The sequence below is a fragment of the Scatophagus argus genome, chromosome 6, assembly GCF_020382885.2.
Source record: "Scatophagus argus isolate fScaArg1 chromosome 6, fScaArg1.pri, whole genome shotgun sequence".
NCBI classification, from domain to species: domain Eukaryota; kingdom Metazoa; phylum Chordata; class Actinopteri; family Scatophagidae; genus Scatophagus; species Scatophagus argus.
This window is the reverse complement of record NC_058498.1, coordinates 17,151,901-17,175,607: the sequence shown is the minus strand read 5'-3', so window position 1 is coordinate 17,175,607 and position 23,707 is coordinate 17,151,901. Positions and strand designations below refer to the sequence as shown.

The following is a 23,707-nucleotide window of genomic DNA, read 5'->3' as shown; positions in this document are numbered from 1 at the left end:
CACATGTGTTCCTCTAGCAACATCTATATTTTGTTAGCTGCCAAGTGATGTAATCCCAAACAGTCATGTACCAATGTTGTACTGAGGGATTTTGTTCTGGAACACAAGCAGAGCGGGTTGTACAGAACAGAAAGGACACCTGCTGTGATTTAAGTATGTAAAGTGGTACATACAGGTTGAGGTTGAGGCTGATGTTAGGTTTATTTTTTAAAGACAGCTTTGTCCATCACTAATGTTGACCCTCAAAGCCTTCTTGCTGTTTTTCCAGGGATCTTATGGTGTGTGTGCATGTTTGTCTGATGCACAGCTCTTGTGACACATGGCCTCAAACAGAGTGTGTCTGGAGGGGGAGAGAGTCTTCGATGGGTTGGACTGAAAACAAGTGACGCATGACTAAGAGGCCCAGGAAGTTCCAGCAGGCGGCTGTTATTGCTGAGTGTGTGGTTGTGTGGATGTGTGTGTCTATAGACATGTTTATGTGTGAGTGTGTGAGTGTGATTCAGGGGCCCAGAGAGACAGTGTGGGGCAATCCCGGCTGGAGAGTCTGGAAAAACTCTATGGAGTGACAAAAGCAGCAGTGTCCCTTGCAGCATATCCGTCTGCTGCCTTGGCTGCAACTATTAATTGCCTCCAAGAGTATAACAGAAATGAAAGCATAAAAAATAGGCAGAGAAAGCAACAATCATTATATAGTGTAAGTTGCTGTACGTGGATGTATGCATGCATGTGCATATACATGCCTTTGTAGCCTAAAGGCTCCTTAGTTACAGTAGCAGGAAGAGATGCAATTAGTTACTTCCACCCCATGCAGTGTTTTACAGCATGTGCTAAGAGGTTTAATCAGCATTACAGCAAGAAAATATCTTATGTATTTATGCTTCCTGTAAAGCAGTGTAGGTCCAGTCATGCAACAATATGATTTTTGGTCAACAAATTCCAAATCCAGATTGGTAGTGATCTAAAACTACATTACGCGGACGGTCTCTCTGTCTGGTAGAGTTGTTTTCTGCTGCTCACATGACCTGTCTCTGACCCAAAGTCACTCACTCCCCAGATTGCATTGCTACAATAAGCATTTGACTGGGTTGGCGGTGACGCACTGAGTGCAGAGAGACAATAGCTTACCTCAGCCAGGCAGACATAGCAAACCTCAGTGCTATCAGACCCTCTCTAATCTCAGCCCATGGGACAGCCATGTCTCTCCTGCTCCCACATGGCCAGATCAGACACAATGTCGGCCTAGAGAGAGGACACAAGTTCAAGTTCATGTTCTTTTATTGCGAACAACAATTAATACAGAGCAGTTGTTTGCAATGAAATTATCAGGCTCCCTGCAACAGTGTTTAGATATACACAAAAATATGTATAAAGAAAAATAATATAAGTGCAAGAAAATCTAATTAGAATCTAAGAATCTATACAATAGTGCAGTAGAATACATATAGGAATAAAATTCAGTACAAAATGAAACATAAATTCAAATAGAATACTGTGGTAGGCTGGTAAAAAAAATTAAAAAAAAATTAAAATGTAGAAACTGTGATGTAAACTGGCTGTAGAGCAATGCAGCATGTGTACAGACATATATATGTAAATATATACGTGTGTGTGTGTGTGTGTTGTGATGGCTGATATAATTTAATTATATTATTTAAATAAATGATGACATAAAGAGGTAGCAAAATAAATATATGTGCTGAGTTGTAAACAGTAAGTAACCAGGGAAGTAAACAGGTGGACTTATTGCAGTAGAACACCGCACAGTACTAGTAAGTGCAGTACAAGTAGGCAGTAGTATAGAGCAGTATGACTGCATTGTGAGTAAAGTGTCATAAGAAGGCATAATCTGGTTGCACTGTGAGCTTTGTTATGATGGAATGTCCAGTTTTATTGTGACTAATCATATCTCTGAAGTGTTGGGAAATTAAAACATTGTGTTACTGAAATTTTACAGTTGTTCCACTTTTAGGCCATTAGAACATGTGACTTTTCTGCACCATATTAAAATAGAATAAGTGTGTTAGATGATAATGTATACATTGTTACAAGGCTTTTTCCATAGAATTATGGTATTTTACCGTGCACCCATAAAATACCATAAGAGTAAGCTGCACCCAGGTCCACTCTCCTTAAGCGCATAAAATGGAACATTTGTAAATAAAAATCAGGCCAGACAGCTTGAGAGACGTGATTGGCTGATGGGCAGTCGGATGGGAACTCCTACTTAGTCTCAACATGCGGTGCCAAGCACAAGAGATACTCCAGGCTTGTGTGACATGTTTATAGCTGTCAATCTGCAGTTACGGGAATCGCATTAAGGATACCTGCGAAGAAAAATACTGAAGAAATTTTAAATTGCAATGTCCAAAATGAAAACAGACCTGAAAACAAAATAAAAATCAATCATTCCCACCTCCAGTTCTTATGTAAGAAAGTGATCTCTGAGACCTTTGCTGCTATCTCAGTGCCGCCAGATAGCCGCGGTTGTGTTTGCATTTGCATAAAAGGAGCCAATGTCTTTCCCATGAGAAAGGCTACTCATTTACTGTATCTTTTTTCTCACATTTGACACTTGATAAAATGGTCCCAATAACTACTGTCAAATAATCAAGGTCGAAATAAAAACCTGCCTTTGACGCTATGTGTTGAAACAGATTTTAATCGCTTTAAGTATGCCTGTTAGGCTCAAGAGGTGGTTGACAGGAATCCAATGGAAAAGTAACATGTGTCAGAATAAATCCAGTGCAATGCCAGATTGGAAAAACACATCTCTGGTTTTCATGTGAACAGGGAGAGCAGGGGGGGCCTGAAATAGCAGGGAAACGACATGAGTTCACTGGAGACACAGTGGGCTGATATGCGATACAGATTTGCTGGGGTGTGACATTAACCAGACAGCAGTTCTTCACTTAACCCAGTTTTCCTAACATATATAATCTGACTGAAAATCTCATAAATTCCCAAAGAAACTTATCAAGAGTATGTGATGTCCCCAGTCCCTGCTATTACAACGTGAAATATAGAACCGGTTCTCAACACTTGATACACAAAAGCACCACCATGTGGCCACTTCTTGTAAGACACATGATTTTTAGTGGTTGTCAAATGAAAATAAGTTTTAAGTTAAACTCTTTGCAGTAAAACAAATTGTCTTTCATCCGTTCCTATTACACAATTAATTGATTTAACATAATTTACTCTTGAAATTTTATCTAGTACATAAGTTTGTATTGACCTTTTTATCAGCTATCCAGCAATACCCCGCTAATTCTTTACATGTAGTCAAGGTGGTCATTATTTTTATTTAACAACGTAATATAGTTTAACATTATCTAATGTAGTATTGCCCAGTCACATGTTCGTCGTATTTTCTAGGAGGTTAACATTGACCTTTTCGGTGCTCCGTAGTCCATCCCCCCACCTGTTTAGTGGCTAAAGATGGCTGAAGCTCCTCTATGGCCCAACCGGTTCTTCTGTCACAGATGCTCGGCAGAGATTAGTCCTCGACTTCCCGTAAGTGCTATGGAGAGGAATTAAATATATAGACGTATGTGTAAATGAAAAACACAGTAGCGTTGTTGTTACTTTTGTGGGAATGGTTTTAACGTTTGTGCCAGCAGTTACTATGCTAACAGTATTAGCTGCCTTGCTACGAGCTTCCGATTATCTTGCTAGCGCTAGCTAGTGTTAGTTAGCTTGTTATGTAAGTAGTGGATCACCGGCATACAAACACCAACTGCTTCGTGATTACTTACAGAATACTACTATTTTTCCTACATAATCTGTAGTGATGTTTGGTGGGATCACCTATTGGTTACTTTGCATTTTCGAGACATATTAGCCTAAATGTTAGCTTTTTTTGACTAGCATTAACGTTAACTGTGGTCGCGTCTGATGATTGACTTTAGGTATTTCTTTTATTAATGGGACGTTGTTGACGGTAGCCTGCCTTAAGACTTAAAACTTAAGACTGTGAGCTAGATTGTTAATAATTTCTGTGAATGACCAAGCGGCAACAGCTCCTCTGCGTCCCTTTCTTGTTTTGCCATTCAGTAAGGGACACAAGTGGTATGCCTGTCCCAGGCTAGAATGATCGGTCATAGAGCTGTCATAGGTTTCGGTGGGTTACTGACAATGACCTGCGGTCACATTAACACTTCATACAACTATGCAACCGCTGTTTTGAATAGTCTGTGCATTAATTGAAGTACATTTTTCCCGTACAAAATACACCTGAATTACATTGTTTGTCTGTGTTTCGGGATAGAAAAACCAATAACACAAGGACAAAACATTTGTATGTTCTTTGTATAAAGTGTCAAATTTGGGTAAGATTCGACACTTTATACTTTGTGTGTGTGTTTTGTTTATATTCCTTAAGGAGTGTGTTGGTTGTCAGGTTGCTGTAAAGCGAGGAAGCTGTTGTTCATTCTGGTGTTATTGGATTTAACACTGTGGTATCAACCTGGAGGCTTTCATTAAACACCACTTTTTGTAGATGTCCTGAAGGGGATGAGTGACTTGGGAGTCACTTGGTCCCTTTTCGGCCCTTCTCAGTGTTTGCTGTAGGGTCTCACAGACTCCACTTACCATACTAGTGACAGAGCTGATCAGGAGACTTGCTTCAGTATCCTCAGCATCCTCTAGGGAGACCTTTTGGTCAGATTGGTGGTATTCCAGGAGAGATCATCTGCAATGATGGTATTAAAGAAATTTAGTGTTGAATTGCCATAGTAAATGAGACATTTGGATGTTACTTACACAATAGTGTTTTATCAATCCTCCAGACTCTTCACATTGCTTTTCTTCTCTTTTAGAAGTTAGGACTAGAAAGGTATGAAAAATAACCCTTCACCATTTTCCTGTCCAGCCGTTCCATCAGTTGTGGTTGACATATCTGATTTTCAGTTTACATTTGCCACATACTGACACATTAATTGGCTATATTGAGCTTGTCATGATGAATGTTGTTGTTTACTATTTACTTGTTTACAGGAATACACATGTCCGAGATGTGATTCAGGGTTTATTGAGGAACTGCTAGAGGAAAGAAGGTGTGTATAAACATATATTAAATACATTCTCATAAATATCCTAATCAAGGTACCATTTTCTTTTTTTTCTTTTTTTAATCTGGATCTTCATATGTTTGACCATCATTCCTATCAGTTATGTTACTCATAGCAACATAGACTAGTTGACCTTTAGGATAAAAGCTCTCAGCGTTACAGCAAAACCTGTAAGGATGAGCAACGTGAGCATTGACCCTATTATTTCTGCAACAAATTCAATCAGTAAAATTTGCAGGTCACAATATTAAACACCAACAATTGATTTGTCTCTCATATGAATGATTTAGATGACATTATTATGATATTTTGAATTTTGGTGCTTGTGCTAGTAAAGGCCATTGTATAGCTGTGTAGAGCAGAGTCACCATTTCAGTGTCTCTCCCTTTGAAGCGGTCATTCAAGAAGGACAAATTAGTGAAGTTGGGCACTACATGACAATGACTGCGTTGATTGTTATGTTTTATTTTTTAAGTGTTGTATTACTGTCCTTTATCCTCTTTATTCAACTGTTGTCATCATATTTCTGGTTAGCGTTAACTACAGTTAAAATTTGGACCACTAGAACTACAATTCACATTTGCAATCAGGGTGGAGGGGAAAAGAGGAAGCAGCAGGACATGAAAATACATGATATCATAACTCATAAATGATGGAAACTATGAGGCATCTTAATATTACTAATAACCTTTTCAACTGTTTGTCCCCTGTTAAGTGCTGACAATGGCTCCATGTCTACCATCTCCAGTGGGCCCCAGAACCAGCAACCATTTGAGGTTTCTAACCTATTCTTTTCGACACAATCTCTCTCTGTCCTACTACACTGTTGCATAACATTGTCAGTCATTCCTATGATTGTTTCCACTGATGTTTTTTGCTGATCTAACTGGACATGATGGAGGTCATCCTGGGGCTTCCACTTCTGCTTTTGCAACTGACCACAGTCTCCCTTTTCATAGTAATATTACATTGAATGTTTGGGCTGTTTTAACTTTGCTCAACGATGAGTAACATTCTTAGCTTAAAAGGTAGTTTGTGTCAGTGGTGTGGACAAAACTTGCTACAAAATACTGGGGCTGTGATAATACTGTTATCTCAGAAAACATAGATATTCTGCATGCCAGCATGTATTTCCATTAGGTTGAAGTTTGACCTGACTGTCAACACGGGCTTCACTGCCTCAGATGTGTTCGTGTGTGTGTTTTGACTATAAATAGTTGGTAGCATGTAGAGAAATCATTTATGGGTGATTTCTACCATCAAGACTACAACACCCAAGATTTTCTGTGCACTTTCATATCTTTTTCTTTTCCTCCCAGATGGCGGAGCAGCACTTTTTTACATTCCCTTCCGGGTATGGTCAGTTTGCCCTGGGTGTCTTTGACGACCGCTTTGATTTTGGGGCTGGACTGGGAACAGAAGACAACCAGGACGCTGAAAACAGGCGAGAAAGGGAAAATGGGTCACGGCAACGATATGGTGCCAGGCAACCAAGAAGTCATTCAAGACGACAAGCGGGGAGGCATGAGGGAGTTCCCACTTTAGAGGGGTAACAAGCACAGTCCGTAGTTATTGAGATTTAAGTTAATAGTGGCACATTTTAACACTCATAAACCAGTTTAGTTTCACCCTCAGTACATTTTTATCATAGCTGTTTGTTCTCTTTTGTAGAATCATTCAGCAACTAGTGAATGGAATAATTGCACCTACTGCAATGCCGAATATTGGCGTTGGACCCTGGTAAGTCTCTGGAATTGAGCTATACTTAATCAGAGACAAATTCTCAACGCATTGTGCTGATTGTCTCCTAACTGTTATAATGCTTAATCATTTTCAAAGGGGTGTTCTTCATTCAAATCCTATGGATTATGCCTGGGGGGCTAACGGACTAGATGCAATTATAACTCAGGTATTTTTAAGAACCCATTTGAATGTTTTAAACTGATTCTTACTCTGCTTATTGTAGTTTTGTATTTTTAGCTTTTGGATTCAATATGATGTTGTGTAATAAAATAGGCAGTACATGCAATAATATTCATATAACATGTATTTAATTTATTTCTTTGCTAATCTTTTGTTCGTTTGTCTTAAGTTATTAAACCAGTTTGAGAACACGGGACCTCCGCCTGCTGATAGGGATAAAATAAAAAATCTTCCTACAGTACAAATTGCAGATGAGCATGTTGGTAAGTTAAAACATAATGATTGGTACAGATGCGACACACTTTTTTATGACCATTTTCCTTTGTCATATTTTAGATTGTATTATATGCACATTTGGGTGGCAGCATAATTTTCTTCATCAGGCTTTAGATATGGTTTGTTTTATAATTATCCAAGTTATTTAACACACCCATCACATCGGGTTTCAGAGAGCTGGTTGTCCAACTGTCTCCTGGCATAGCTTAAGGCAAGTCAGATCAGTAACAGAGCACCCAACCCTCTACGCCAAGACCATGCTTTGTGTTTTCTTTTGTTTAATAGCATTGATAGTTCATAATGTAATGGCACTATTGGTAAACCCTTCATTCAAATCTGCTTGACAGATCTTTCTCAACAATTTCAACATGTCTTTGTGTCTTCTAGCTTCAGGACTGGAATGCCCAGTGTGTAAAGAAGATTACAGTGTTGGGGAAAATGTGAGGCAGCTCCCATGCAATCACATGTTCCACAATGATTGCATAGTCCCCTGGCTGGAACAGGTATTACACACTAGCTATTTAATGCCTTTCGTACTCAAATATTTACCATTTGCTCTCTGAAACTATGGGGTAACAATGACACTTAAACAACTTCTTATTTTTACCACTCTGTTTCACCAGCATGACACTTGTCCAGTGTGCAGGAAAAGCTTGAGTGGACAGAACACAGCCACGAACCCTCCAGAACTATCAGGGATGAACTTTACCTCCTCCTCCTCCTCCTCTTCCTCCTCCTCATCCTCTTCCTCCTCTTCTACCCCTCAGTCTTCAAGTTCGACCAGCAATGAGAACTCAACTGATAACTCCTAGAGAACCTTATCACCCTTTGGGCTGTTTATAGCTCCGAGGCAGCTGTACTTCAGAGCTGTGACCTCTAGTCTCTCACTGCTGTAGAGTAGAGACCTGAGTGCATCTCGCCATGAGCACTCAAGCCTGATTCAGGGGTAAGCGATGCGTGAGGTCCATGTATTTCTGCCCGTCCTGTTACTCCCGCCTTCATCAGGAATCTGAACAATGGAAGGGGTGGAGGCTTGGAGTGCAGCTTCTGTCAGGGAGGATGTGGAGAAGCACGGAAACTTCACAAGGCTTGATTTGCCTGAATAACCTCATACATGAAGAGAACACAATGGAATCCAAAGGTAGAAGACTTGAGACATCAAGAGAATTGTTGTTCTTTTTTTAATCTCCAGACTATGATATAAAATGATTTTTGCCTTTGAAGCAAAAAGAAGCATAATTATTTCTTTTAATGAGTAGCATCATGTCTCACTGATAGAATGACCCAAAGTGCACTCTAGTGCGCTGTGTAAGTGTGCACTTAAGTTTATTCATGGTTTGGAAGGATATTACTATTGATTCCTTTAGTTCTCAAAGCAAAATTAAGGTAGTATAAAATAAAAATATTTTATTGTCAAGATCCGCTTACAGTTTTAGGATTACCTGACAACCCCATGTACCTTTGTTTGCACTTGAATGATGCATCAAATTGCAGAAAGTTTGTGCTGTTTGGATAATTTTGTGGATAAGTACTAAATTAAACACACAAGGATTTTTTTCCTGCAAGCCAACAACATACGACAGCTTTTTCCACTAAACACTTTTTTTCCCACATTAACCATTTCAGTGCATTTGTGCATTTTAACTTAAAGATAAATATTTTCTAAAGTTGCCAGTTTAAAAACTATTGGTTTGCAGTATGATTGTGTCGAAGAAATATGAACTTATACCTAAATAAAGATGATTGAGTGCTACCACTCAAAAATCATGTAAAACATTCTTAGTGTGTGTATGTGTTCCTCTTTGAAGGTCTAATCATGAGCAGTAGTATAATATGGATGTAATTAAAAATGGTAAAATTGAGCATGTTTTAAGGACTTACAGCAGCTACAAACAAATGTGCTTTAATTGTGTATAAACAGCCACTGGGACAGAATTTGTTTTCTTTTTCTGCACTTAGTATGTGGTGCTGTGGTTAGACACTAGATGGGAGGGCAACACACATTCCTTTCATTGTTCGTGTGGATAAGCTTCCATTAAACAACAACAACAAGAGTAATAATAATGATCACATTTTTGGCCCTAAAACCAAATAAATAAAATAGAAGGTAAACATTTTTTGGTAAAAGGGCAGGTTCTGAGCTGTACTGCTCACTGTTTCCCAGTTGGAATTATTGTCCCTTCAGTGACGTCTTGCAGGCTTAACTGGGGAAATCATTTTCAGTGCTGCTGGAAGTGATTTCAGTGCATAATACAGTTTGGAGATTGTTTTGCACCTTCAAAGTAAGGCCTGACATGCACATAATGAACATGTTCATATTAAATCTGTCAACAGGGTACTTGCCTGTTAAATGTTATCAATAAGTTAATAAATTCTGCTTCCTTTTATTGTGTAGCCACATTGGGTGTATTTCCTCTAAATTGTACCTCTTTTCTCTGTTGGGGTTTTGGTTCAAAGGCCTTAATATGTGGGAATTGTTGTTATGGACAGAACATTAGTCTTGCAAAAGACCAATGGATACACTTATGACTATGAGTTTAGACTTTACAATGGTTAAATTGCTCATTCACGGTTTATTGTTACCTTTCTGGCAAATAATTGTTCCCTTGTCACAATGTACTTTGAAATACAATGGGCTTTTCTGAGATTCAGATAAGTGGGTGGCTTTTTTCAGTGTTACAGCCTGAATTTAAAATGCATGTAGTTTTTGTGACTACACAAAACATCTTGTGACAGAGTGAAAATATTCAAATATATTTTCCATAGGTAACCTACATTTTTACACATTTACTCCATGTTCTTTTGTTGATACGGAGTATCTGTGTACTAAGCTGAAATAAATAACACTGAATTTTAACAGTACTGAAATCTGGATAGACTTACAAGCTGTCTTTTGACTCCAAAACGGGTTGTCAGGAATTTCTGTGTGTTTTTTCATAATTCCCTCTACAAGTTTCCATTTGACAACTGCCCCCACAGCAAGACGTCAAGCATCACTATATATTTTTGCTGATTTTTGATTTTTATGTGCCTTTTTTCATGGTCACTGCAACATAGCCTAGATTATTGAAATGGTGCGCTGAGTATAATGTTCCCTCCCAGCTGGATGAATTTCGTCATGCCCAGATAATCCGATCAAAAAAGTATTTTGTGTTTTAGTCTCATTGTCCTGAAACTGGGAGTTTTGAAATCATCCAGCACGTTTGATTTTCTTTACGCTTTTTTGCAGTTCTTGCTGTAACATACACGAACTCTGAGTGGTTTTCCTTAAGACACGTTATTGCGATGACTGACATGCGGTGTGCTGTTAATATGCAATAGTAAATGTGCTTCTTTCTCAAATGAGATGTGCTACTAAAAACTGACATGATTATTTTATGGCTTCATTACATACCTTATTAAAACCTTAATATCTTTTTGAAATAACATCCTTAAAACACTCCATGAGTATGGCCGAATCACGACGTTGGTAAGTACTTTCTTGTTTTTTCATTTAAAATGTTGATCTGAGCATATCTATCCAAATGATGAATAAATACGTTTAAATGGCTTCAATTGGACTCCATGTAACTCATTTGACGTCGCCACGCCTCTACAAAGTACGTCATGCGTACGTGCTGATCAGGGCGTGTGCGTGAGGTGCAACTAGAGGACGACTAGCTATATCGGTTCCACTGTGTAACATTCAGCGCCTACATCTCGCTGGAAGTTCTCAAGGAAAGAAGAAGTTTCATCTCGTCGTAACATTAGTTAACACTGCGTCTGTTCGACGACCTTGCTAATCTTTAAATTATCAACAATGAAGTTACTGTGGGCTGTCGGTGCCCTTGTGTTGAGCTGTTGGCGAGCCGATGCGTCCACAGGTAAGAATTTTGTGTCAGCCATGTTGGTTGAGGATGTAGACTTTGCCCTGATTTCGAATATTAGAACTGTTCATTTAGATTCATGTTAACGTAGCGGCAGTTTTGTTTTTCGATGTCGGATACCCATTTAAAGCTGTCATTAATACAGTATGTAAGCCACCTTTTCTTGCGTTTGTAAGAAACACCCAAAATCCAACGTCAAAGCCAGCTTCTTCAGGCGTAGTGTTATTGCTAGCGACACATTCGGCTAATTTAATTTGCAGTCGCAAAACCCTTTCGGGTGATTTTTGAATGTCTAGTGGCCTGACTGCATTAACGTTGAATGTATTTGTGATAAAATCCGATTTGTCTTTCGCTGTTTTACAGAAAACGAATTTGATGCTAAACGTTAGCAAATGTAAACGGTCACATGATCGCTAACGTTAATTTTAAACATATGGTAGTTCGATAACATTTGTTGCAACATTAAGTGAACTCACAGTTGCTTAACGTTACATGTGGTTGCTATGCATTAATAATCATAGTTGGGGTTAACTGTCGTTTTGGCTGGCTTGCGCCAAGGTTTCCAAAACTACCTTCAGGGTAAAATAATCAAGCTTAAGGTTTTGTTAAATTTTTACTCTGCGTTTTGGTCTCTCGTTCACACGCAATAGGCGTTTTGGGTCATTAAAGCTTTTTCACGATTTTCGTAATTATTATAATGCCAAACAATATGCAGATTGTTCAAAACTCCAGTTTCTATGTATGTATGTAACAGATTGTTGAAACGATGGCGTTGTCACCTCAATTCGCGCATGCCCATTGTCGTTTTGTGCAACAAGAATGCGTCTGCGACAGCCGCAACGACTGCACACGGGTTTGTTTACGTAAAGTTAACTCAGCCTAAACAGTGTGCAAAAGATTGCAATGTGATTGGTTCTATACACTGTAGCTTAGTATTTAATAAAATAATAATGTTCAAATATCAATACAAATGCTATTTTGTAGATAACAAATTGTACTTGGTAGATAGATAGATACTATATTGATCCCGAGGGAAATTCAAGATATAAGTATAAATTGTTTTGATATTTATTGATTAGATTGATATTTAATAATAATCAATCCATCCGTACCTCGTACCTTCCTTGTACATACATGCCTTGCGTAATTACTTAATTAACGTAGGTTTTAACCGAAGTACGACATTTTCCTAAACCTAATCTAAACTAGTTTTTGTACAGAAACCTAACCAAATTGCCACTGTTTCACAACCTTGATTACATAATTTACATACATAAGCTCTTATTGTATTTTCGGTAGACTTGCCTCCCATTGTAAGTTCTGTTTTTTATAGGAACTGCTGGGTCAAATTACAAGTTCAAACCCTAGAGGTTTTTTGCTGTTTTGGATAATTTTATTTGAACTGTACGTGCACTAGGCATTATCTGGTGTTTGATTTATTAGGCTGTGATCAGTAATCTTTGGATCTGTGAGCCATTAGACCCAATCCACATAATGTGTATCAATTGCTAGGCAGTACTTTTTTTGTTATGTTCTGCTGTTTGTTATTAAAGGATTGAGAATCTAGTCTACTGGTACTTTGACTTCCCATCAATTTATCAACCTTGGTCGCTGTTGAGTAACTCACTCAGTAAAATATTAAAATTTCAGATAGATTTAGTTTAGTTTTTAATTGCTTTGATAGATTTTGCTTTTGTTTTTAACAGTAGATGAGTTACTCAGAATTGTTAAAGTACACAGAAAATACCTAAACTGAGCCCGTTTCCTGTCAGTATTTCATTAACCTTGTGGGCAAGAGAGATGGACAAAAAATGCACAGCTTTTTAATGTATTTTAATGTATTATACATTAAAAAGCTGTGGACCTAACTCAAGTGCTAACCTTATTGAGTGAGTGAGTAAAAAGAAAAAAAAGAGCAACTTTTATGCAGATAATTGGTGCCAGCAACCAGACTGTTAATGGATGTTATGTGCATGTGCTTATTAGTCAAACACATGCAACTAACCCTCATGCCACTTGATGCTTCCTGCTTTGGTAAAGACAGCTCTGCGGTATATCAGGAGTAAAATTAGATTTCCCCAGAGTTTCAGCTTCTTCTGTAGCTTAACTTAGGCATGGTAAGTAGGTTATGTGGCAAATGCTTAAATAAGGCTTCTTAATGTGAAATAAAGCACACATGTTAAGTACTTGATGTTGTGTTAATGGTGGTGATACTGACTCATTTTGTTGTTGTCCACCATTTTGAGACTACAGCTACTTTCTGTACCTGCTCTCACTGAAATGATAATTTTATGTTAAAAGTCTGTAGTCCAAGCAGTAGCAATTACAGTGGCAGTTTTTTTTTCTTTTTGGTAGAAGGTGGTGGTAGCAAATTGTGTGTGCTGAATGACAGGTATTTGGCCACTTGTCAGAAGGTGTTTATTTCCAAACAGTGACATTGACCAAGTAATACATCACTGAAATAAAAGCTTGAAAATGGTTTCTTTAAACACTGCGTCTGTCTCCATGCATGTCACTGTTTTCATCATGTTGAAACCACTGGTATTCAAATTCTATTGGAACAGACGGTGCGTTGTACAACCTTTTGCTTTTCAGTGTGAACGTTTCAGTCTGCTTGTATGCTTTGTTAGGTGAGTGTTGAAAGTAGCCTCAGGATTACATGTCTTTGTCATTTCAAAAGGCTTAGTAAATTTCTACTTGAGTTGTTAGTTTTCAACCAGCTGCTACATTGAATACTGAAAATTCTATGAAGATAAAGCATGTATCCCCATAGTTAAGGTTTATTTGTTATGCTTAACAGATCTCATACTAACTTTGTATCATATCAAATATTTAACCTGTTTTCCTGCATTTTAAAATGATTGATTTAGGCCATTTAGTTTGCTGTTGGCCATATGTAAACATGGAATGTCACCTATGGAATGTGTTCTTAATGGCTCTCAGCAAGTGGAATTGGTTCTCATGTTATAGAGCAGAGGGCTGTGGGCAGCAAATTACTGTCAAGCTTCATGTGGTTTACACTTAATCATTGTTGAAACTGGGCCATAGACTATAATTAATTTTGAACTTTCATACAGCATGTTGAAAGGTGGTGATAGGAAGGTGACCTTCTGAAGACCTAAGCAGGAAAGGTTACTTGAAAAACATAGATTGAGGCTCTTGCTGACACATTCACAAATCTGCAAGTTTAATTTTGTCTTCAGTTGACATTTGTTGATGGTTTCGCCCAGAAAGGTTGTTAGGCCCGGTTGTAAGCATCTTTTTTTCTTACCCTCATGAAGAGTATATGGAAAAAGGGCCTCCATGTGGTGTTTTTATTTTGAGGTTTTAGAAAAAAGTTTACAGTTTGATATTTAGGATGATCCATATTTGTTATTGGTACCCTGGGACCAGCCCTGTTTTGTTCTGCTTTGTGTTAGGATTTTCTTGAGAGCAGGGGAACAAGGTTGTTGTACTTTGTCCAATAGTGTGAAAATGTTGTTTTTTCCTTGACCCACTTAAGTTCATAATCTCACTGACAACTGAATGGCCAAACAAATCCATACTGCCTGCTATAATTGTGGAGATCTGCCATACTGGAAAGGAAACAGTTATATAAAGAAGTAAATCCTTCAGAAAGTGATTTGTTTGAACTGAAGCATAGCAAAAAAATATATAGAAAATACTTCCTGGCATAGTCAGCTATACATATTCAGGACACAAGATGTGACAGCATAATCAAAAACATGCCACACTTAAGAGAATATTCTTCCAAACTGGCAATAGATTTGTAACAATGTTTTCACTTTGATTACATTTTATTTTTGGTACAGTAACGTCTACAACTACTGAAAACAAGTGTTTTTAGAGTTATTATCACATGTATGCATTATTGGCAGATGCTGAACTCTAACATAGCGTGCATTAAATTATTAGCATAATGTTCTGAAAAAAGGCTCTGTGTTAACCCAGAATAGCACCCTGAGCACTGTTGCGTGACATTAGGCACAGCACAGAAAAGTCACAAGCCCAAAACACTTGGTGCACCTCCTAAGGCTTTCATGGATATTTATTATGTGATGTATTATGTGAATTGTTTTTCATTTCAACCTCATCTGCTTTTCTTCATGTTCTGTTTTATTCATTGCACATTGTTTCGATTTCACCGGCATGCTATTGGATGCTTTTAATGTTCTTGTTATTTATTTATTTGTTTTAAAGGGTCAGAGTACCAGGAATGATTAAAACATTTCTTGAAATAATTGGGTAGAAATATTGCTCTGATCTATGCCTTTTCTGTGTGCTTTTCATATTTTCATTTCATTTGTGTTTTATTAACTTTGTTTCTTTTTCTTTCTTTCTTTCTTTCTTCCTGTTTGCTTTTCTTTCTTCCATCACTACCTTTGATCATCCATGAAATCACCTGACCTGCTTTAAATGCACCACATTCAAAATTTGTCAACTTCTCTGATTGCTGGGCTGACTGTAAACCGTGCTCAGCGGGTTTTATCAAGTCTCCCCTGTCTCAAATGAAGCTCATTGGTGACAGTGCAGAGCTGCATTGTGAGGTGATAGGGAATCCTATTCCTGAGGTGCAGTGGTGGTTTGTAGAGGGTGAAGAGCCCAATGAGACCTTCACCCAGCTCTTTGATGGGGCATGGGATGACCGTGTGCAAATAAATGCCACATATATAGCACATGCCACTAGCACAATTTACCTCACTAGCCTCACCTTCGATGACTCGGGCACGTACGAGTGCCGTGCTTCCAACGATCCTGACCGCAATGAACTGAAGAAGACGCCAAAAATCAAGTGGATCCGCTCGCAGGCAAACATTATTGTGATCGAAAGTGAGTGGCAGGGGAAGAATGAGGAGAAATAGCTTGGCTGTTATCTCCTCATTAGTGAAGTCCTGGACATTCAGCTCCTGTTACAACTCCCATGCTTCCCAGTGCAATACCCTCTCCACCCTGCTTCACCCAGTGTATACTCTCCCTCTCCTCTCCCCAAAAGCTCCAAGGTTGTCCTGTAGTAGAACACAAACCTGGTCATAAAGCATGGCTGGGATGCTGCACCATCCTGTATTTACCCGATACGCAACACGTCTTTAATCTGATGCCTTTTTTCCCCCCTGTTTCAGGGCTTTGGTACCATTATGATTTGATACCATAGGATTTTTTTCCATGTAATACTGGTCATAAGGTTGGAAATTTGCAAATGGCTCCTTCAGGAAAATTAATTGTATACCAACAAAATATGAATGTGTAATAATTTTGAGAAAAACAAAAAAGGGGTGTCAGATTACTTAGTTCTTGTCAGATTAGTATTTCTTCTTGGTAGATATTTATTTTGCTAGCATTTTCTTTAATTGATACTAACATTGGCAATGCCCCTTGTGCACATGCTTGTACACCATTTCTGTGGCTTATAGCCTATTGAACAGTAGGCACAGAAGATGGCAACTCATTATTAAAAATAGATTCCCAGCCATGGGGCATCTTTCTGCCTTGTGGTCCAGTATTATTATTATTTTCTGATTATTATTATCTGTCACTTTGGAAGAATTGGTCAGTTTATACTTTATCACAATACCTAATTCATGTGATTGGCAGTGCAGCTGTCAATGATTTTCAATCTCGTTATTGTTGCTTCTTCTGCATATGAAAAGATCTTTTCCCCATGACCTTACACACCCATAGTGTTTCTACTAGATACCTTTACAACCCCTGTTGTTCCCTCCATTCTGCTCTTGGTGGGACAGAACTCCCCATTGTGGGGAGCTCTTTCCACCTTTCTTTTTTTATTCAGAACTTCTATTTGTGTCACAATGTTTTCTTGGTTGAATTTGTGAAAACTAATTTACTTTCCTTCTCAAACTTGGTAAGTTGAAAAAGCAGAGTACTTGATAATTCTTCTTTGTTTTCTGCTTGCTCGCATAACACTCAACAAAAGTATTACGTGTTGTATCCCATTTCATATGTACACCCTGGCAACATGCCCTATGACATTGGTACCATCAAATCATTTGTCTCTAAAGACAGCTGGTGAGTGTCGAGATACAAAATGTCAGATATACTAGAGCTTAAATGACGCATCCAGTGATAATGATATCTTTCAAGACAATACCTTGATCAGTAAGGAATTCTTTGTGCCTTTGTGTAAATTGTGATAAATTATTTATTATTCTCTTTCTGTTTATTTTAAGTTCCAACAGTCACTGTTGATCCTCCTGTGGTCATCAACCAGACCACCGCCACCCTGAGCTGTAACTTGACGGAGACCAACCTCCCCATCAAGGGTTCCCACTGGCTGTACAATGGCAAAGTTATTGAAAAGTCAAAGTCTACTGATGCCGTTCGATTCACAGTCCTCCAGTAAGTAGCTGCATCCACCCCAGTTTGAGAATATGGGCAGATTCGCCCTGCAGTTACTTTATGTTACTAATGGCAGAAGGTGCTCATTCTCTAATAGTAATAAAAGTTTCCTTTGTCTTGAAGTTAGTAGTGTTTCCCCATAAACTTTTTTTTTTGTTTCTGTTTTGTACAACCGTTCAGTTCACAGCACTACAGAGTAAGGTTGTCAAAAATATCAGACTTTTAATACTTGGTGAGACCAAGTGTTTGAAACAATACAATAGTTGCATTCCTAGTACGGAAAGTACTTAAGTTATTGGGTTTTTTTTATTCACTTAATTTCCACAGATATTAGTATCATTATAAATAAAAGGAAAATTATTGTTTTTCTGTATCTGTTCCAATTTTAGGATTCCCAGTTGGCTTTAGATTAGCTATGGACAGAAATACTGAGCATCATTGATATTAGAAGACATTTAACCATTTCTAGGACTAAAAGAGCTTCTGGCCTTGCGTGTCTTGCCTTGGTGTTGTTTATTCATCCTTTTCTTTATTCTGATTTCTTATGCTGTCCCTTTCTGTTACAACAGTCAGTAGCCATTTTTATCCTGTAATGTTCACTCGCTCTCATTTTGCCTTTTGCTTGTTTGTCATCTCCCCTCTTGCTACCCTCCCCTCCTCCCTGGCTGGCTCCATTAGCAGCAGAGCTCAGGGCGCCATTCAGGCTTTCACTTCTCTTGATTAGCAGAGAGATGGACCGTGCATTCGTGCAGCTTTGCCTGTAGTCTTGGCAGCGAGGATAAGCGCCCGTAGCAGTGTGCTCACTTGCCCTGACCTTAATTCCCCATTAGAGAGAGCAGGCAGGACTGTACAGGACAGCAGCACCAAACAAACATGAAATTGTGATTACCAAGGGAAAATTGAAATATTTCTTGCATGGACAAGCAGGTTTTTTTTGTTTGTTTGTTTGTTTTTTTTTTTTTAACCACCAGCTCTTGAGCTTGAACAGAGTTCTATTGTGAATTTTCTACTAAGTGGAAAACTAATCACTATCATTCATGTGTCCCCTGTGGATTTGGTTGAAGTAACTGCTAGCTAACTGTATGCTGGATCTCTCTAGATAAAATACACCTGATTTATATTATTCTGTGTTGCAAGGTGTTCTGAAATCCTGAACTCTCTCTCTTTCCATAGGCTGGAGAAGATCACCCACAGTTCTGGTGGAATGTATGAATGTGTGTTCTTGAGTGATTCAGAGTTGAAGGGAACAATTGAGGTCAAAAGTAAGTTAATGAATATCACAGATCAGAGTTCATTGGTCAAAGTTCATGTCCATGTTTAGAATGAGTTTTAATTAACAATATTGCAAATGTTACGTTGATTACTAGTTACACACTAGATACCCTGTCATTTAGATTCACTTTTGCTGCAAGATCTTGTAGTTAAAGGGATCCATTTGTATGACATCGTGTGATCTTCTATGTTTCTATAAACACCAAGTACTGACCTAATCTGATGCTTTGGCTCTCCTGGTGGTTATTTTCATGTGGCTACTGTTTCACAACATCCAGGATTATGCATTCATAAACTATTGATTTACTTGAAATACACTGCATTTACTGTATGTGTGAAGCTGTGGAAATAAGCAAGATTGACAAACTGTAGAGACATGCATAATTGAAGATCTGTAATGTTGGTGCCTCAATGGAACGTACTTAGCTGACATGAACCCTGATCTTATCTGATGTTCTTGCTCCCTGTGCTTTTTCACCAGTTATAAAAATGATTCTGTGTCAAATACAGCCTGGGTGTCATCTGCACATGAGGCACATAAAGGAGATAATCATGGGGGTGAAATGAATTTAAATTGTCAAACATTAAATGGATGTTTAAGAAGGGAATTAAACAGAAATTGATTATTAGAATCAACAAACCAAATAATTATCATTGTAGTTTTAGAAACATTCTAGTGGGTTCTTGGTAGCGACTTTTTTTTTTTGTGACGGTGTCTGTTAATTAACAATTAAGGGGCAGTTCAGATCATCAGTTAACAAGATTTCATATTCTAATTTCAATATGTGTTTCCTGCTGTAGCACTTCCCCATGTTGCTGCCTACAAACACTCTGAGCATGGCAATGAGAATGACAAAGGTGTGTTGGTGTGTGCGAGCCATGGCTATCCAGAGACCACTGACTGGACCTGGTTCAAAGAGGAAGATGGCATCCTAAAGGTATGTGTGGATCTCAAGCCTGTCATTATTATCTCAACTCAAAATCATTTATGATATGTTTTGATTTAAAAACCTAAACATTTCATGTTCCTTTTAAATTAATATTGTAATGGTTTATAAGTTGAAAATAATGTATGTCCTGTACTTGTAGAATTCCATGAAATATGGCAGAACGGTCACACGTGTTTTGGTGCGTTTCTTACCAACTTGTTACTTAAATATATCCTTCAGCCTATCACCAATGGCACTAGCGACAAATATGAGATCAAGACTATCCCTGACAAGAGCACCCTGACAGTTAATGACCTGAACATCGAAAGCGACATCGGAGACTATGTATGCTCTGGAACAAATGAACTTGGCACAACCAGCGACAAGATCCATCTGCGTGTCCGCAGTCGCTTGGCTGCTCTATGGCCCTTCCTTGGCATCGTGGCTGAGGTCATCATCCTGGTGACCATCATCTTCATCTACGAGAAGAGGAGAAAGCCTGATGAGATCAATGACGGTATGTTTGCAGTACTGCCTCCATTACTGCATATTACAGTACAATATTACAATGCAACTCATAGGTCGTGTACAGATCGACACTGGAACTTTGGCTAAATGCTGCCGCCTCTTTTATTGTAGTGAGACCGCTGTGTTAATGCAGTGTGGGTTCAGGCCAACAAAACACAACTACACTGCTCATGATCCCTGAAACAAGCCATCACCAGGGCTGTCCCTGTTTTTTTTGTTTTTTTTTAAGTATGGGGTGCTGTTTTCAGTCTGAACAACTACTTAGAGCTGACAATTTTCTGTCAGTTGGCCACAAAGGTTGGTGAATTCCTAAAAGCTAAAAAAAAAACTAAACTTGCTTTTTGCTAACTACAGAGTTGGAGGAGAATTAGTTGGAAAAAAATTAAATCATATAATTAGTAACATTAGTGGGTGGCTACCAATGTGGCTATGAAAATAACCACCAGAATATAAACTGACAGTGTGAGTGTAGTTACAGCATAGGCTTTTTCCCAACCTGCACTCAGGTTCTTTGTCACAATGTGTGGCTAAAAGAAGGCAAAGAAGCCTCTTTTATTTGTTTAACTTCTAACAGGACAAAACAACATCAGATTGTAGGCCTTGTTTGTGAACTGTTAGCTGAGAAGATTTAGTGTCCCCAGTGGCTCGCTGGATACTATTGAGGTGAACCGTTGCTCTTTAGGTGAGGAAGTATAGACTGTGGATGCATGCATGCAGTATGAACCCTTATTGTCTTTGGTTTTGCTGTTATTTACATTTTAAAATTAAAATTTAAAGATCAGATGTTAGCTTTCAGTCTTTTTGTAAACAGTTTGTGATAGAAGCTATTATTTTTATTTTTATTTTTTTTACATTTTTACTCCTCCGTTCGCTGCTGATTTTGCATTTTGGTAAGTGAACAAAACTGCATGTCAGACTGAAGTGGTTGAGCTGAGATGATCGCGTGGACAAAGCTATGGGAGTCTGAACTGCTTTCACAGATGCCACTTCTAAGAGGAATGTACTCAAAGATTTGGTCACTCTTTCACTGGCCCTGCAATCAGAATAAGCATTACAAGTGTTGTCATTACACTTCATTTATTGGTCCTTTTAAAAATCCTCTTTTTGGAGCCAATGAAAGAGTCAAATGAGACTTGTAAGCTAGTGCAGTGGTTTGACATGCAATTGGAAAAGGTTGAGAAGTGAGATATTTCAGCGTTCTGTCTGCATGCCTTCTGCATCTTGTACTTTATGCATGATAAATGATAGGCCACCCTCAAGATCAGTACATCACCTACATTTGTCTCATTCACCGTTAGGCCACAGAGTTGGCCTACCCCTGCCTTAGCTTGTGACCACATGCTCTTGTTCTGGTGTGAATATTGCCACTATACATGCCGGGTTGTGTGTTAACTCTGCCAGTTTTGGAGGATGTTACCGTAACTGTTTTTTTTTGTTTGTTTGTTTGTTTTTTTTCTTAATACAGCCAATGCAGTATGCCTTTGGTGTCCTTTGCTTGTATTGCATGAGCCTCTGTGATGTTAACGGGGCATTGTACAAGAATATCCATAAACAGTAATTTTCAAATCAGATTTTACTAAAGAGACATACAGTTGTTAATAAAGAGACATTTTGGTAATGGATCTTTTCTAGAACACCACCATCGACTTTGTGTGGAATTTCTCGATAAATAGTTTCACATGATTTTGTTGTATCACTCCTTGTCAGAAATACAACAGGCAGGCATGTTTCAGTTCATGCTAGATTTGAACATAATCTCATTGCTCACACATATTCTAACGTTCAGGGGGTGGCATGTATTGCTCACACCAATCACAGACATGTAACCTGCTGTTGACTGACTGTTGTTTTTTTTTCTTTGCCTTCTCTTCACTGATCGTTTACCCCTGTCCAGATGACGACTCAGGATCTGCTCCTCTGTAAGTATAGTGAGCAGCTTAGTACCTTGATTGTCACTAAAGATATTCTTGTTTTTTCTTAGTTCTTACAAAAGTCATGTTTGCTTTCTAATGTGTTTTTTCAGGAAGAGCAATTCTAATGCAAATCACAAAGACAAGAATGTGAGGCAAAGGAATTCTAACTAGGAGCTGACAGTGGTACGTGTAAATATCCATGGGGGATACAAAGGTCTTTTCAAGTTAACGCCAAAACTCCTGACTGTGTTACCACTTTACTCAGTGTCCGTATGCCTTACACCACCTTTTCACTCGTGCATCTGCTTTTTTCCCTCTCCTAGATAGACATCCAGATGGCAGTACAAGATTCGGCTGTCTTGATGCACATTATACTGTGCACCCTGCAATTTTAAGTACCTTTTTTGTGTTTGGGTGTTAATGTTTTCAGAAGCTGACTGATTTTACTCTTGTTTTGTTTTCTTCGCTCACATTGTGCAGCCAGAGATCATAGTGTGAAATAATTTCTGCTTGAGGTCGTGGGACAAATGTTGCATGAGTTCAAAAGCTGTTCTAGAAAAGTGTGTTTGTAGTAAAATCATTAGAAAGTTCATGTGAGGAATGCTTAGTTTGTGGTTTTCTGTTCATGCTAAAGCTTCCTACACTGACCTCACATTTGTCAATAGTTTTGCTTTTTTTTTTTTCCTCCAGTCGGGAATGGTTAGTTAGCACAGGCTGTGTTTTGAGGATCTTAAACATGTTTGATCCTGATACATCACTACCATTCTTCAATAGTAGCTACTGGAGTGTGTGTGAATTCACATCATTTCAATTGTCCCTACATCACTACAAACCTCCCTTAGCAGAGTTCTATACTTTGCCTTAACAAACACCATTTCTCTTTTTTTCTCTTTGCGTTTTATCTGTTACCAGCTTTAAATGTGACCCTTAGAACTAAATGCAGAAAAGGATTTAAGATCCAGTGTCTGCTAGGTTCGTTGCCGTAAGAAATTACAGTTATTTTAGTTGAAAAGCTTTTGTCTGTTTAAATCATGCTTTTAGTTCCTCCACGTGCTTTAAATTAGAAGTTTTGCTCACCCATGGTTTTGTTGCTGATGTCACATCCACATGAAGTTATATTGTTGAGGACCAAGTGCAATAGATGTAACATCTGTTGCTTCTCTTTAGCGCAACTTCAGTACTACACACTGATGTTAAAACCTAATACAACACATAAACGTTTAATAAAACGCCTTTTCTTTCTCACTCTACATGATCGGAGCTGAAACGTTTGTGTGCGATTGTTGGACTGGCGTGTCTCTTCCCTTCACTCTGTTAATGATTCGGAAGCCATATGTACCATATAACCTGAGTAGTATTGTGATTGGATGTTACCACCTCAGTTACCCAAATGAATTGAACACCCAGAGTTGTGTAAATTGTTGTACCTTCCAAGTACATGAAACACCATCTGTTGTACAACTTGCACACACTGAATAAAGGTCTTGGGTTTTACATGTCTGTTTACTTTCTTTTCTTAACTTCACTCAAATTTGCAAGGAGTTGCTTCAGGTCAAGAACTCTTGTGTAACACAAGT

General features: G+C 38.4%; 2 protein-coding genes across 3 annotated transcripts; both read left to right on the top strand.

Annotated features, from left to right (window-relative positions):
- Positions 1 to 3,363: 3,363 nt before the first annotated feature.
- Positions 3,364 to 9,655, top strand: LOC124060063 (E3 ubiquitin-protein ligase RNF126-like). Its single transcript, XM_046390528.1, has 9 exons — positions 3,364 to 3,513; positions 4,996 to 5,054; positions 5,785 to 5,845; positions 6,389 to 6,618; positions 6,741 to 6,809; positions 6,909 to 6,978; positions 7,162 to 7,255; positions 7,656 to 7,771; positions 7,892 to 9,655. The coding sequence occupies exons 1-9, from the start codon at positions 3,439 to 3,441 to the stop codon at positions 8,078 to 8,080; spliced, it is 963 nt and encodes a 320-aa protein (XP_046246484.1). The 5' UTR covers positions 3,364 to 3,438; the 3' UTR covers positions 8,081 to 9,655.
- Positions 9,656 to 10,882: 1,227 nt separating this feature from the next.
- Positions 10,883 to 23,624, top strand: bsg (basigin). Of its 2 annotated transcripts, none has more exons than XM_046390531.1 (8): positions 10,883 to 11,131; positions 17,320 to 17,488; positions 18,662 to 18,750; positions 19,562 to 19,698; positions 19,930 to 20,206; positions 22,112 to 22,136; positions 22,241 to 22,313; positions 22,458 to 23,624. In XM_046390531.1, the coding sequence occupies exons 1-7, from the start codon at positions 11,068 to 11,070 to the stop codon at positions 22,299 to 22,301; spliced, it is 822 nt and encodes a 273-aa protein (XP_046246487.1). In that variant the 5' UTR covers positions 10,883 to 11,067; the 3' UTR covers positions 22,302 to 22,313; positions 22,458 to 23,624. The 2 variants fall into 2 exon arrangements, with proteins under 2 accessions (XP_046246487.1, XP_046246485.1); XM_046390529.1 differs by having other exon boundaries at positions 22,454 to 23,624.
- Positions 23,625 to 23,707: the final 83 nt, after the last annotated feature.

Coding starts and splice junctions, on each gene's coding strand:
- LOC124060063 (XM_046390528.1), top strand. CDS start 3,439: ATGGCTGAAGCTCCTCTATGGCCCAACCGGTTCTTCTGTCACAGATGC. Junction 6,619..6,740: donor GGAGTTCCCACTTTAGAGGG/GTAACAAGCACA, acceptor TCTCTTTTGTAG/AATCATTCAGCAACTAGTGA. Junction 7,772..7,891: donor TAGTCCCCTGGCTGGAACAG/GTATTACACACT, acceptor CTGTTTCACCAG/CATGACACTTGTCCAGTGTG.
- bsg (XM_046390531.1), top strand. CDS start 11,068: ATGAAGTTACTGTGGGCTGTCGGTGCCCTTGTGTTGAGCTGTTGGCGA. Junction 18,751..19,561: donor GGGAACAATTGAGGTCAAAA/GTAAGTTAATGA, acceptor TTCCTGCTGTAG/CACTTCCCCATGTTGCTGCC. Junction 20,207..22,111: donor GCCTGATGAGATCAATGACG/GTATGTTTGCAG, acceptor ACCCCTGTCCAG/ATGACGACTCAGGATCTGCT.